This window comes from Convolutriloba macropyga, chromosome 5, assembly GCF_964194025.1.
Source record: "Convolutriloba macropyga chromosome 5, txConMacr16.3, whole genome shotgun sequence".
Lineage (NCBI taxonomy): Eukaryota > Metazoa > Xenacoelomorpha > Acoela > Convolutidae > Convolutriloba > Convolutriloba macropyga.
Genome location: NC_134472.1, coordinates 2,492,275 through 2,507,054, shown reverse-complemented (window position 1 = coordinate 2,507,054; position 14,780 = coordinate 2,492,275). Strand labels below are relative to the sequence as shown.

The window sequence follows — 14,780 nt, the reverse complement described above, 5'->3', positions numbered from 1 at the left end:
ATGACATTATGGGTGTCAAGGGAATAAAAAAGATTGGTGTCCCAAAATTTTTTTTTTAAAGATTTTGTTATGACCTTACTGGCTTCGACACCGCTTTTTCACAAAAAAAAATTAAATTAATTTGATTTTTGTCATATTTGACGTTCTTTTCGTAGATGCAAGAAATATTCTGGATAATTACAGGTCTCGAGAGTTTCCTTTTTATGAAAAAACGACGATATTTAAATAGCTCTTTTTGTAATTAATGCCTTTCATGACATTGAATGTAATTTTGTTTCGAAAAAAAAAATTAAAAGTATTACATACTTTAGCACTTCGCTTTTTTGTCTACTTGTTACCTAGTCTTACTAATGAATGGCCACGTACTACATTATAGCTGTTTGAAGAAGGCGCAATCAAATATATTTTGAGTTCCAAAATTTGGCTTGACGGTTTTGACAGCGTTTTCTGGCAAGTTTCAATTGAAATTTTGTTTGTTCTTTGTTGTTCTTTTTAGCCGCTCTAAAAAATGAATAAGGTCAGGTCCTAATGCCCTTCTATAGAAGCAGTGGTAATCGCAAATTTGTGGTAATATTAATTTATTCCTAATGGTATTTATTACTTTGAAGTTAATTGTTTCAAAAAAATAAGTTAATTTTTTTTACTTTTCTGTTTTTGTTCTTTTTTGTATAATTGTTACCAAACCTTTTTATGGACTGGTCGCTTATGTTTTCTGGTGATTTATAAGTTATTTTTGTTTAGTTTCAGGTTTATCTGACGGTATGTTGACTTTGTTATTAAATTTAGTTTTTAAGAGGGACATAAATTTTTTGATGTAATTAATGTTTGTTGTTGTTGTTGTTTGATTTTGCTGTTCGTTTTGACTCGCTTTCTTAATATTGACATATTACAGCAATCTAATGCATCAATTTTTACTCCACTGAGTTATTTGTTTTGGAGGTTATCTTATCGTTCATTCAGAATTTTTTGAAAAAGACTTGGGCTGTTTTGGGATTCGCAAAAAATAATTTTTGGGTTTTTCTATCTGTTCCTCATTTGGTAGACAATTATGCCAAAATTGTGGATGGGCGGGGTCGGAACCTTATGTGCCATTGCATATTACCGAGCCGCCTTGTTAAATTCAAAACTAAAAACACTGAATGCAAAATGATTTTTAAAAAAAATTTGTATGAATATCGAAAATAAAAAGCTTGCAAAAATGGCTCTTGGGAATAAAACTGTAGAACCAACAAGAATTCAGCTCCCAAAAAATTTTGACATCTTTTTAAAATAAGGAGCGTTATCTCATTTAGACAGAATGGCCGGCTTGGATGATTAATAATAATTAAAAAAGACTTTGTATCTGATCCTTGAAACGTTAACTAAACCGAGGAGTTAAAACAACATTCTTCAGATCCAAATCTAAGGGACTCAATAAAAATATTTTGAGCAGGAAGCAGCATTAATACGATGAATACTGTTTTATGATCTTGTTCCATAACAACAAATTTCCTTGCAAAGCAAAATTGTCGTGCATTTACGGTGGAACTTTCAAAATTATCGTCCAACCAACGGCTGTCTCATAATAAAAACCTATCTTTTTTATGCTATGCCCACTAAAAGATCATTATGCCTTCGATTATTTAACATCACAAAAAACGAATTAAAATGTGAAAAGGCATTTTTTTACTATACTTCTTCTTTTTATTGTAATTATTAATATTATTAGGATTATCACTTTTATTAATTTGCTTATTTTTCTTTTTCTTTTTATTATTATAACTATAATAATTTCAATTGTAATGATTTTTGTTAGTGTTGATCAACTAATAATTATATATAACTTCATTCTAATATGCGTGTTAGCTAATGGATTAAACTCTTGAAAACTGTTTAATACTCGGCACAAACTTTGCATGAACCAATTGTGCCGATTTCTAACTGTCACTAGTATTCGTTCTCTGCAAAGGTCTGTCCTGGAAAATTCCGAAGACATAATTTTTCTTCAGCATCATTGCAAACTCCACTGAGTACGTTGGTAAAAGTCCAACCCTAAAATGTGCCTAGTGCGGGTAGGGTCAATTTTTTGGCCTTGCGGCTTGTAAAGCACAAGAAACGATATGGTTCTCTCCGGAGGTCCGGGTTGATGTAGGTTCACAGGATACCGGCAGTATCAGAGGGCAATCTACTCTCCGAAATTTTTCTTTGGTCAATCTGAATTGTGTCATTTCATTGTCGGTAAATCGAAAAGCCCGATGCTCTTCATTCATTTGCAAGGTCTTGTACATATGCTTCATCAGAAAATGCTGTCAATTGTTTTTTTTTGTCGCGCCAGTTTGTTATTACACATTTTGTTTTTTTTCTCATGACTTCTCGTTGGTTGAAAAAACGTTCACATAGGTAGATTTTAATCAAATGTTCACAGAGTTTAGTATATTTTTAACACTTGCTTGTACTCTCGTCAGGTTTTTACATGTTTAGGAAAACTGATTTCTTCAGTGTTGCAAAAGTTGTTGCACCTATATCGTTGAAAGATGGACGACTCAGCACTGATAGAGACGAACTATTCTCACAACATAATCTGTTGTTTCAACGTAGCTTGCTGATATGTGGGATTATGCTTGAAACAATTGCAATACAGTTTTAAATTGATTTGTGACAGACAAATATAGAATCTGAGGAGACACTTTTTTACGTTGAGCAGCCTTAGTTGAGCCTGTCATTCATACTCAAACACAGTGATCCTCAGATAAGTCACCCTAGTATTAAAAAGTGTTTTCAGTTCTCTCTCTCTCTCTTTCTGTTTTGAATTGAGTTAAAAATTTGCTCCTCGTGTTGAAAGCATTTCTATGATAATTAAATTTCACCGGTACAACTTTTAGACATTTAAGTGTTCCAAAAGAATAATTGTCTCCGGCATAAAACGTATGTGTAACATACCAATCTTAAAGTAGATTTGTTAGTCAGGAATTAGCCATAACAAAACGTACCTTGCTATCAGATCCCCTGTCTGCTATCTTCCTGGAACTTAATTACCTTATTCTAAATGTAAAGTTTTGATGTGTTTTATAGTTTTCTGTTTTCAATTAATTTCCCAAGAACTGTTGGATTCTTAATTCTTTCGATGTCCTATGGACGCCAGCTAAACCCTCCTGTAGGGGGGGGGGGGGGTGATACTTAGTTAGGTATCATTTTAAGTCGCTTGTCTAGAATCCTTCGCTGGTTGAGTGCAGAGATACAGTTATTTTGAATATTTGTAGTTACTTTCAATGGAATGCGTTTTTCATACTTTTTGCCTGTGGATTGACAGTACTCTCAAAAATCTGAAAAGCTGATTTTGATCTTCAGAGACATTAGTATCTTCTTTTCGGTTTCTATTGGCCAAATCTCCTGTATTAAAGTTTCCTACGGTTTGTCTGGAATTGTCCTAGAGACGTGGTATACCGACACTTTTGACTTGCTTGGAAGATTCAAAGAATGTTTTTTGAGTGTGTTTGGGTTTTGTGTGTGTCCGTCTAAGTCTGCCCCCGAGTTTTCATAAAAGTTTGTTCATATTCCAAAAAGGTAGTTTTCAGTTGTTTGAATTCTTCAGTAGGTTGCCTAAAGAGGATTGCATTAACACCGAGGACTGCTCCATTCTTTCCTTCAGCAATGCCTGCAAAGCATATATGTCAAAAACAATAGAATGCATTGGCATTGCACACCACGATTAGCTCAATAACGTTGGCTGCTTTAACGTTCGATGAAGTAGGCCTGCAGGCTCTGGACAATTGCAATTTTCTTCGAAATGATTGAAAGTGAAAATTGTTTTTTATTTTGTTGTTTTTGATAAGAGCATTTCACAATGAACACTTAGATATTGAACAATAATTGAAATTGAGTTTGCGTGGGAGCTCCACATAATTTGATTCAGCATTTAACTAAAACTTCAGCATGTTTTTCACTGAAATGGAGAGCTGGGTTCTGTATCGTTGGGTGGTAGAAATCATTACAGAATTGGAAAAGCTTCCAAGAAAGAAGAAGTTCTCCACAATGCTGATTGCTAAAAAAAGTTTGAGCACAAGCTGCTTTTATTAAAAATGTGAAATAGACCATCAGTGGAATGTTTTTGGTGATCAGGTCAGGCTGAAGCAAAATGAGGATTTTGACATTCAAGAGATTTCGTGTTCTTGCTTGCAAACTGTTGCGTATTGTTCGAGATGCTTTCAATTTTCTTTTGTTTCAGTTCGTTGTTTCGTCTATCTCTTAGGTTTTAGATTAGGATGTTCTTGAACCGGTTGTTGTGGTATCACAGCCAGATAAGTACTGTTTATGTTCTGATTGAAAATTATGGTTCTACTGTTCTGGTTTTCTCTGTCATAAACCTTGGCTTTTAAAGAAAGATATTTTTGAAGCTGATCAAGAATAATTGTAAAAATTTCTTTGAAGATCCATTTAAAAAGCCACTTGGGGGAAAAATTTTTATTCGCCATCTGCATTAAATTAAAACAGTTGAAGATCACTAAAAAAACTGGGCTGCGAAAAGCCTAACCTAGTCTTTGCAGGAATGAAGAACTTGCCATGATAGATTGCTTATTGTAAAAACCTTATTCTTTCCAATTCCCTAATTGGCTGATAAAAGCGTTGACAACCACTTTGTGTGTTGCAAAGGTGGCTCATTATCTCAGTGAGTGTTTTGTTATAAAAAATGTATTACATGAATAAGCGTGTATCAGATACTTGGCTTTACCTGACATTGAATTCTTTATGTAAATTATTCTATGTGTGTCAGTCATTAACACGTTGTTATGGTAGGTACAATTAAATTTATTGATCCTATCGCGATAGTTCATGGCGTCACAAAAACTTTTTGCAATTTTGTTTGAGGAATTTAATCGAACAGCTTGTGTCGACGGATGGTAATTGTAAAGCAGCATTGGACCTTCGGGGGCAAGAAATGTCAAGATGTTGCAAAAATTGGAACCTGAGGCTGTGTTGCAAATGAGTTTAACTTGATGTTATTAGTATATAGATTGGGTTGAGAGGACACTGACGGAGGAAGATTTTTAACTGACACACACTGAGCGGATTCAGTTGACATGTTGTTGAAACGCAAGGGATATGAGAAATTGTCAATTGTGCGGAGTTGAGGAGCATCCACGGGAAAGTTACTAGCAATTGGGTTGACGTTAGAGATAGATTTGTTCATTTTTGGAGCCATTGCGCGCTCTGATGTAAGAAGTTTTCGGTAGTTTATCTGTGTAGGCGGTAACATTTTGCTTGCTGCTTCGGGTTAAACAAAATGTGGGCCAGCAGGCTGTTGAACTGCTAGATCCGGATTTGGAATAATTTCTATGTTGGATGTGTTTTTTTGCAAAAAGCATTTGGACTGACGTTTAAACAACTGATGATTTGATCTTTTCCAAAAGAGTGTTTTCAGTCCTGTGCGGTATGAGTTAAACATTCTGTGGTTTTTTGGAAAAAATTACTCCCGTGGTTCGAAATTAATTTTTCTTCTGCCGGTTGTAGATCTTTTGTTATACAGTCTTCCACAAGTTGAAAGTGGATTTGATTGAATGGGTGGGAGATTTCAAGTAGTCAGGTCCTTGATTGAAAGGATTGTCAATATTTGCTATGAAGGGGTTTCCAGGTTAATTTTGAAGAGTTCAGCACTATCACAGTACTTCATTTGGAAGGTGTCCTTCAGCGTCAGGGGTTGAAGATGAATTGAAGCGGTTAACAATATGGTTGCAGTTTGGTTCAAAAAACAGTACAGTTCCCCACAATCTATCCAAACTTTTTGGCGTTAGGAAAGGTGGTTGTTTGTTCAATTGAATGTCAATGTCTAATGTTTTTTAAGGTGGCTAATTGGGTTTGTTGCTTATGTTTGGTCTCCTGCGTCTCAATGTAGGTTGATCCAATTGAATATTACTGATTGGCATTTTTTGTTGAGCTGAAGTTGTCTTGGGTTAAGTCTGTTCTACTGGGGATAATTTTGGCCGATGATTTATCAATTGGCTAATAAGACGCTTTTGAACTAGCTAGTAGTTCAAGAAGAGTGATGGCTTGACTGGTTTTGGAAGATATTGTGGTGGTTTACAGAAGACTCTGGTATCTTTCGATTGTGATCTTGCAAAATGTTTGACAAATAATTCTTCGTTAATGACATTAAGCGTGATACCAAATTTTAGAGGATTGTCATTTTAAAATGGTGACCTTTATAACAAGTAAAATCATCAATTTGGTTCCGGTATTAATTTGAGTAGTTGAAAATGTTGATTTTCATGAAAATGTTGAAAATGGAGAATACTAAGACCAGCTAGAGAAAAACTGACGTTTATTTAGTGGCGTTTGCCACCGGCGACAAAGAAAACATAAAAGTTTTTTTTACAGTTAGCTAAGGTGAGCTGACTTATTTTCGGCCTTTATTGCTGGGGGTTGTATAATCTTCCCTGCAAAATTTTTCAAAAGAGACAATTCGTAGCTGTTGAAAAGACAATTGATATGCTATGCTTGCTCGTTGGATTTGTAATTAATGAAGATTTGCTTTCACAAGAATAGAAAACCATTTCAGTGATTTCTTCATTTCGGAAACAGTTTTCTTCTTTTGTCTTGTCTACGTCCGAACTTATTATGTAGAAAAAAGGTGGCAATTGTAAATCTAACTCAAAAGCTAGTTTAACTTGGCTCGTAAATATGTTAGTATGGCCAAAACTTAGCGCAAAGTTGTTGTTTGCCATTTTTTAGTAATTAAAAGTTTTGAGCAATTTTTGTTAAATTTTGGTAAAATTTTCCAGGCTAATTTTATTCTAGCCAAAATGCTCCTGAGCCGCAGTTGGTCAGAGAAGAATGCAAATTGAACCGTGCCAGGAAAAAGAACAAAGTCAGAAAAAGAAACCGACAAAGATCATTTAGATACCCGGTATTTGCAATTCTCTTAAGTTTTAGTTAGCCGCTCTAATCTTTATTGATACTAATTCATCTTTCCCTTCATGATGGAACAGGTATTTCCAGCCCATGTGAAGTCTAAAAATCTCATTCTCCGTGAACAAGGTACTGTAGATTACATAGAGTACTATGAATTGACCCAGCTCAACACTAAATTGCTACGAAGAGACATTAGCTGATCAGTAACATATCACGGGCTTTGAACACTTGATCTTTGTTTAGCAACCACATCTTCTTCCGGTACTCAATGAGTGTTATCAATTGACTTCACGTGTTTTTCTATTTAAACAAGATTTATGCCAATAAATTTTTTAAGATTTGCTTTTTTATGATTTAAAAAAACAGATAAAGGTGCACATTCTCTTTTTGAATTCAATAGCGAAAAAATTTAACCAGCTTCCAAATTGGATTAGCCAAAAAGTTTCTGTTGAGCAGCGTTTTAAATCCATTTTGTATATAATATCCATACCATGTATATAATTTGCAGACTAATTCACTACTGAACAAGGGAGCTTTTCAGAATTTATTCAGAACTAATTTAGCGTGTTCCTGTCACGTTTTTTACAGATATTCTAGGATTCAAACTCTGACTCAGACTCTGAGTCAGACAATGAATTATACTGATTCAGAATATGAACTATGACAGAATATTTGTAAATAAAATACACTGGAAACACGCTGATCCACATGCGAAACACGCTGAATATTTCCTGCGTCTCAAACCCATAATCGCAACAAAATCGAGCGATCTGAAGTTTTCTGACAATTGAAACTAAACAAACGAGATTAAATCTTTCAAAATGTTTTGTCGTTTTTGTTAGAACTTGTTTGCCTAGCTAGGGCTCTTTGTACCAAATTCTTTCCAAAACTGTTCTACAGATACTAATTTTACTGTTATGCCAAATGAGTGATGGAAGTTGTAATTCTATTTCAGTTGAGAATTTGAACCAAATACAACAGAAAAGATTTGATTTGATAAGAAGAGCATTTTTAACGCAAATGGAGGAAGAATATATTGTCTTTTTTTCGCCCCCTCCCCCCACCCCCTGTGGAGACAATTATGTCTAATCAGTCCATTGCGAACAAAACACAGCTATCCCAATAATACCTTTATTGACAAATCCCTTCCTTGTTTATGGACAACTTTATATCAATAGCGTAATATCCATTTCAGTAAGGCACAAATAAGGCGCAAGTTCAACGCTAAAATGACAACCCCAAAACTGGGCTTTACAACCCAATACTCTACTACTGTACATTTACAAAATAAATAAATTAATCCGTTCCGCGTTCTTGGAATTTTTAACATGCTTCACATGTGTTTACGTTGTTTACTTAATATTACAAATGAACCTAGACGTGCTGGTCCCGAGAACTAGGAAATACCTAATAAATATTTGATTCTGTTGATATAAATAACCAATTGGTTCCTGCACTTTCATTTATGTAAACTTACACGTACCAAGGCGGAAATGGGTAGATCAGGGGGCAGAAATGGGGAAAAAGCAGGTACTATATAAAACTAGACATTGCGTGAATATTTGACATTAAATCATGTTGTGAATAAACAAAAGTGACGGGGAAAACAGTATTGATTTCGCCCTCACAGGTACTATATAACTGTCCTTGAATGATTTTCTTGTTTCCGCTCTGAGAAGCACTTTTCCCCATTTTCCTTGTGCCTTGTTATGTTTTAACTGAAGACACCCAGACTAGTTCTTAAGGAAAATTTATCAGAAATTGTATCAATTTATCGATTTTTGTCTGTTTTCAGTCAGTTTAAAGAGATACAACATTTGAAAATAGCTTTGTTTATGTTTATATGGAAATTCCAATTTGCTGTTTTTGTAATATTTGCTGCTTCATAGAGCCATAAAATTACTTTTTGTGTTTATTTTGTTTTCTAGTTCAAAAATTACATTTTTCGCCTAATTATATTTGCCATTTCCGCTTTTTAATTATGTTTAATAAAATGGGGAAAAGGCGGAGCTTAGAATCATTCTGAATTTTGACAAAAGAAACACTTAAATGCTGAAAAAAAGAAAAGGTTTCATTTTTCGTTCAAAATTTTAGACGACCAAATTGATTTTTTGTTTTCACGCGGTTGTTTTTACATTTCACGTCTATTGAATTCCGTCATATCCATCAATAAACAAACTGTTGATAAACAAGCTCATGTTGTTTACCTCTTCTCCTTTGTTTACTTTTGTCTTTTCCCTTTCCCATCGTTTTTCCCGTTACGTTGAATTATACCTCCTTAAACTGTAAAAAAATCCACTAAAGTACACAACTGAAAAATTACTAAACTGCGGTACTGATTTTATAGCGAAGCACTGAAAACTGTTTATATACTATATATAATAAGATAACGCTTTATCAAAATGTCAGCAAAATCGGAAAAATTTATCGCATTGAAGTTGGAAAGTTCTCTAAATGAGACACATTATTGATTCACTTGCAAATTTTCAGTTGCCGTTATTAGAATTCACATTATAACTATTGTAAAGTAAATCAGTTCAATCACAACTCGTTTTTTTTTCAATTAAATCGCAAGTTGTTCATTTGTAAATTTTATTGCTTAGTTTTAGCTGGCTGATTAGTTTTTACTGCTTCATTAAGCCATAAGCCATTTAACTTAACGGTTTACAATTTTAATAAAAGGAAGTTAGTGTTTCAGTTGGAGACATAAAATAGCCAGAGGAGTCAGAGAGTCGAATAAGAAATTATAGTCCAATCTTTATTGGTTTTTATTTGTCGATTCTTTTTAACCTCAAAAATTCACTCTTTTAAAACAAATGATTGTTTAACAGCGTTTTTTGTGTAATTTAATTTCTGAATTGAATAATTGAATTCACTATAGAACAAAAATATAGAAAAAGGCGCAATTTGAAAGTAAATAGAGCACATTTAAAGACTTATTTTGACGTTTTTTCTTTGACATAAAATGTCAATTAACTGTTCAGATATAACTCAACCACAAAAAAATTGTACTCTGTTGTCATGCAAAATATCGCTGTCGATTGTCATTTTTGATAGTTTAGCAATAATTATGATAATTTCTTACAACTAAGTCACAGTTCACGAGGAGGTCAGCGAACCAAAACAGGCATCGCCAACGAGGTGTGTGTGTGTGTGTGTGGGGGGGGGGGGGGGGGTGGTTTCAAGCATAATAAATTTTGGTAGAATTCTTGCAAGTGCGTATTAAGATGTACCGTTGTGCATTTAAACCTATCAAGTTTATAAATTGTGAACCTTTTTGAAAATCATTAGCATCCCTAATAAGCTGGAATTCGACATTCTGAACGTATTATCAATTTCTGATAGTTGGTATCTTATTGACTATACATTATGACGTCATCATCGATTGACTTCACGAAGGTGAACTTCTCAGACGACGAGGGGGGAGAGTTCACGACTCGCAGTCCCAAGTCCTCCCCCAAGATAGTGAAGAGGTCAGCCAAGATGGCCAGGAAGCGTAGGAAAAGTTCTACGCCCTACATTGCCCAGATGCTAAAGTCCAGTTTTAACCCGGCCGCATTTTTCAAACAGGGTGAAGATGAAACAATTCCCTTCACAGGTAACTAACTCATTTTATCCACCTTTTTTCAAAACTCAAATATCAAAGTTTTTAAACTCATTTATTCAATTTTTTTTCTCATTAATCCAAGATTTTTGGATCTATTTTGTCCAATGGGATCTATTTTGGGATCTATTTTTGGATCTATTTTGGATCTATTTTGGATCTATTAGGCCCAATAGAACAGAGATGAACAGAGATAAAGCAATAAAGTATATTATCTCAAAAAATAAACCGTATCTTTTCGGATATGTTTTGATGTTTCTTATGTTTAACGTTGAAGATTTCAGCGAGTCTTTTGAAACTAGGTTGCCCAATGTGCACAAAACGTTGACAGTAGTGGACATACTTCAGTGTTTTTCGTTTTAACCTTTAGGCTAGGTCTGGAGCTATTAAATGGGTTTCTCCGTTTTAATGAAAATTAGGAATATTCATTGTTGAGACCATATTCAACTCTGTTGATCAAATTAGTAAAGCTGCAATTCTTGTGAAGGGCATTTTAGAAGAGATAGGAAGTCTTCGAAGTTTTGTTTGACATATATTCGGTCGACGATCATGATTTGGTAATTTTAAGTAATGATTATCTGACTCTGCTTGAAGTCACTGAGAACTTCTGGCGTTTATCGAGAACTGCGAAGCGGTTCGAGCTATTACGTCAGAATTTCGAAGTGAGTCACTTAACCATGCTTAAAACACGAAACGCGCACGTTTTAAAATGACGAAAGTCAACGAAATTCAACTTCTGCCTAAGTAGCAACTTCTGGCATTTTGACTTCTGGCATTGCAGACTTTCGGCATTTTAAAAACTGCACGTGAGTGTTTTAAGCTATCATTCAACGCACTATAGTTAGGGTAACTAACTGTAGATGCTCTGCACTTGGACAGGACAGGTAGAAAACTAAAAACCCAATTTGCCTGTCCTCAATGTGGATAACATGTCTGCGCACGTTCTGACTAAATGGTATGGTATAAGAAAACACGCATGCCTCCGAAAAGAGTGATTTTAGTTCGTTTATTTGCTTTCGCTGAAAATTGATAAAGCATTTAATGATACTTGAACTGATTTCACACACTCATTTAAAATTTTGACGGGTAATTTGGATTGTTTGGAGTATTTAAAGATGCTGATGTAGAACGGTGACTTGTACGAGAGCCGAAGTGAAAAGAGCCGATTGAAAGAGAACCGAAAATTTATTTAAATTTTTAGTCGATAAATTAAAATAAGTTTTGCTGCCAAATAAATTGCCTTCTGAAATCAGACTTCCAAATGTCCAACCAATCATGACCGATCATTACAATAAGGAAATAATAATATTTTCTAATACGAAAAAATGAAAGCGAATTAATAAATAATTATATTGAAATTATCGCGGCCCATGGCTATGACTCAGCGGCTGATGGAGCTTGATATGAAACTACCACCACCGAACATGAAACCAATTAAACACTCATGTATTTTTCTTGCAAATCAGCAAACAGTTTAGGGTAATTAAGGGCAATTTTTCGGTTTCGGATCTTTGTATATCAGGTCTTGTTTCGGCACTTTTTGACGTCGGCTCGTTGTAACGTCGGCTTTCTGGCACGTATTCATGTAGAACATATATTCGCTGTTACGAAGTAAAAAAGGAGATTTATTAATAACCAATCAGAATTGAGTATTTCTCAGCATCGTTCAAAATAAAAATTAAATAGGTTCGAACATACATAGAAAGCTCAGAAAAGTTCATTTAACCTATTTTTAAGCAAATACAACCATGATATGTACCGACTAGGGGGTTTTCGGCTTAATTTTTGGCTCATCCATTGACTTCAATAAGAATAGACAAAACCGGTAAAAGAGCATTGAAAAAGAATCTACCTTTAACAGAAATAGCCTAATTGTTATGAGAAGAAAGTGAAAACACAAAACACTCAATTCACTAAATCAGAGATTGCTGCCCCTTCACAATTCAACAAGTCCGACTCGGCTGGTTTGTTGAAAAAACACCACTTGGCTGCCCAACATCTGCGAATTGCAAAAGAGGAACTCATATCTGAGTTATCGCATCTCAGATAACAGGTTGGATGGTTGAATTCAGCTAAATTGGACTCGATAGATAAAGCGGAAACCCTGGCCGGACAGCGTGACGACCTTAAGATGAGAAACACTGTGGTCTTTTCAGCGAATTTGCAGATTAAAACGGAAATGAGAACACTGGAGTTGAACCAGGGAATCAGAAAGCAGGCATGAGACACAACACAACGAGAGCTCAATGAAATGAAACAGAGTGCCAAAGGCAGATATCACCAAATGCAAAATAAATTGACGCCTTACTCAATTGACCCTTCCACTGGCTTCACGAAAAAAACTCTAAGATGGATTCGGTTCAAAAGAGTTTTCTAACCGATATTTTCTTCGCGCAGAAAAATTTATTAGTTGTTAAATTATTATCATTAGGCGGCTAAACCAACCCCTAATTTTTGCTGCTAGGGTTTATTTTTTTACCAAAACAGAATTCGATTCTTTTGGAAGATAGAAAAGCATAAGGGGTCACCTAGTAACATCCACAACAGCGTTACATTCACAAAATTTGACGTCGCTCTCTACTTGCTATCTAGAAGCCCATAATTGAAGACATCAAACTTCTTCTACTTAGTCCGAGTTGATATTAGTGCATCTCCTTACAGAGCCACTTTAACAGATTAGCCTAATTGTTATGAGAAGGAAGTCAGGACACAAATTACTCAGCTCACTAACACAGAGATGAAATGTCAAAGAAGAACTCTTATCTGAGTTATCGCATCTCAGGTAACAGGTTGGTTTGTTGGATTCAGCTATGTTGGTTTTGGAAGAGATAATGGGAACCCTGGCTGGACAGCGAGACGACTTGAAGATAAAAAAACTGAGTTTGTTCCAGAGAGTAACGAGTTTTAAACGGAATTGAGAAAACTCCAATCCGACCTGGGAATCTGTTCGGAGGCTCTAGACGCAACCCAATGAGAGCTCACTGAAATGAAACAGAGTGCCAAATGCAGACATAAACAACTGCAAAAGAAAAATGCGCTTTACTAAACTGAACCTTCCAGTGGCTTTTCGAAAAGAACTGTAAGACTGATTCAGTTTAAGAAAGTTTTCTAAGCGATATTTTCTCCTTCGCACAGTAAAATTTATTAGTTGTTGTTAAATTATAACTATTAGACGCCAGAACCCAACTCCTATTTTATCTGCTATGGTTTATTGTAGTCATCAAAAGAGAATACGGTTGTTTCGGAAGATAGAAACAAATAAGGGGCCCATCTAGTAACGTCCACAATATCGTTATATTCACAAAATTTGACATTGCTCATTATTTGCTGTCTAAAAACTCATCGCTCATAATTGAAGACATTGAACTTCTCCTGTTTAGCCAGACTTAAAATTAGTGCTTCTTCTTACAGAGCCACTTTAAAAGATTAGCCTACTTGTTATGGGAAGGAAGTCAGAGCACAAATTACTCAGCTCACAAACACAGAGAAGGCTGCCTCTTCACAAATCAACAGCTCCAACTCGGCGGGGTTGCTGGAAGCTGCTCATGATCTAGGAAATGTCAAGGAGGAACACATATTTGAGTTATAGCATCTCAGGTAACGGGTTGGATTGTTGGATTCAGCTATATCGGTTTTGAATGAGGCAGTTGGAAGCCCTAGTTGGACATCAAGACGACTGGAAGATGAAAAGTACTGAGTTTGTTTCAAAGAGTATCAAGTTTTAAACGCAATTGAGAAAACTCCACTCCGACCTGGGAATCAATTTGGAGGCTGTAGACGCAACGCAATGAGAGCTCATTGAAATGAAGCAGAGTGCCCAACGCAGACATAAAAAACTGCAAAAGAAAATGGCGGTTTAATCAACTGAACCTTCCAGTCGCTTTACGAAAAGAAGATCCAGTTTAAAACAGTTTTCTAATCGAAATTTTCTCTTCATCCCAGTTAAATTTATTAATTGTTTTGAAATTAATATTCTTAGACGGCAAAAAACCGACCCCAAATTTTTCTGCTAGTGTTTAATGTAACAAACAAAGAAATATGATTGTTTCGGGAGATAAAACTGCTTAACCGATCACCTAGTACTATACTAGTAGCATGGTAAAAAAAGTAATTCTTGCATATAAAAAACATTGATTTCAATAATTTTTGATAGAATGGTCGAAAACACAAAAATATTGATCTAACTGTTTTTTTTGTATATCAAAACTGTTTTCAGCCGTCTAAAAATTGAGAGAAACTTATGTTAAAATGTTCAATCTTGAAATTTTTGGTCAATTTCTGTCAATTTCAA

At 35.0% G+C, this 14,780-nt stretch overlaps 2 protein-coding genes across 4 annotated transcripts in view; one reads left to right on the top strand and one right to left on the bottom strand.

The window, feature by feature from the left end:
• Window positions 1-14,780, bottom strand: part of LOC142339038 (methylglutaconyl-CoA hydratase, mitochondrial-like) — a 398,030-nt gene that overhangs the window by 74,820 nt on the left and 308,430 nt on the right. The gene's annotated exons all lie outside the window — the stretch shown is intronic.
• Window positions 8,494-14,780, top strand: part of LOC142339719 (neo-calmodulin-like) — a 50,896-nt gene continuing 44,609 nt past the window's right edge. The window contains exons 1-2 of one of the 3 annotated variants that reach the window (XM_075389949.1): window positions 8,494-9,547; window positions 10,190-10,483. In XM_075389949.1, the coding sequence (XP_075246064.1) occupies window positions 10,255-10,483 (229 nt within the window). In that variant the 5' untranslated portion in view covers window positions 8,494-9,547; window positions 10,190-10,254. Of the gene's footprint in view, window positions 9,609-10,176; window positions 10,484-14,780 lie in introns of all 3 variants that reach the window. The other 2 variants (XM_075389947.1, XM_075389946.1) reach the window with 2 other exon arrangements.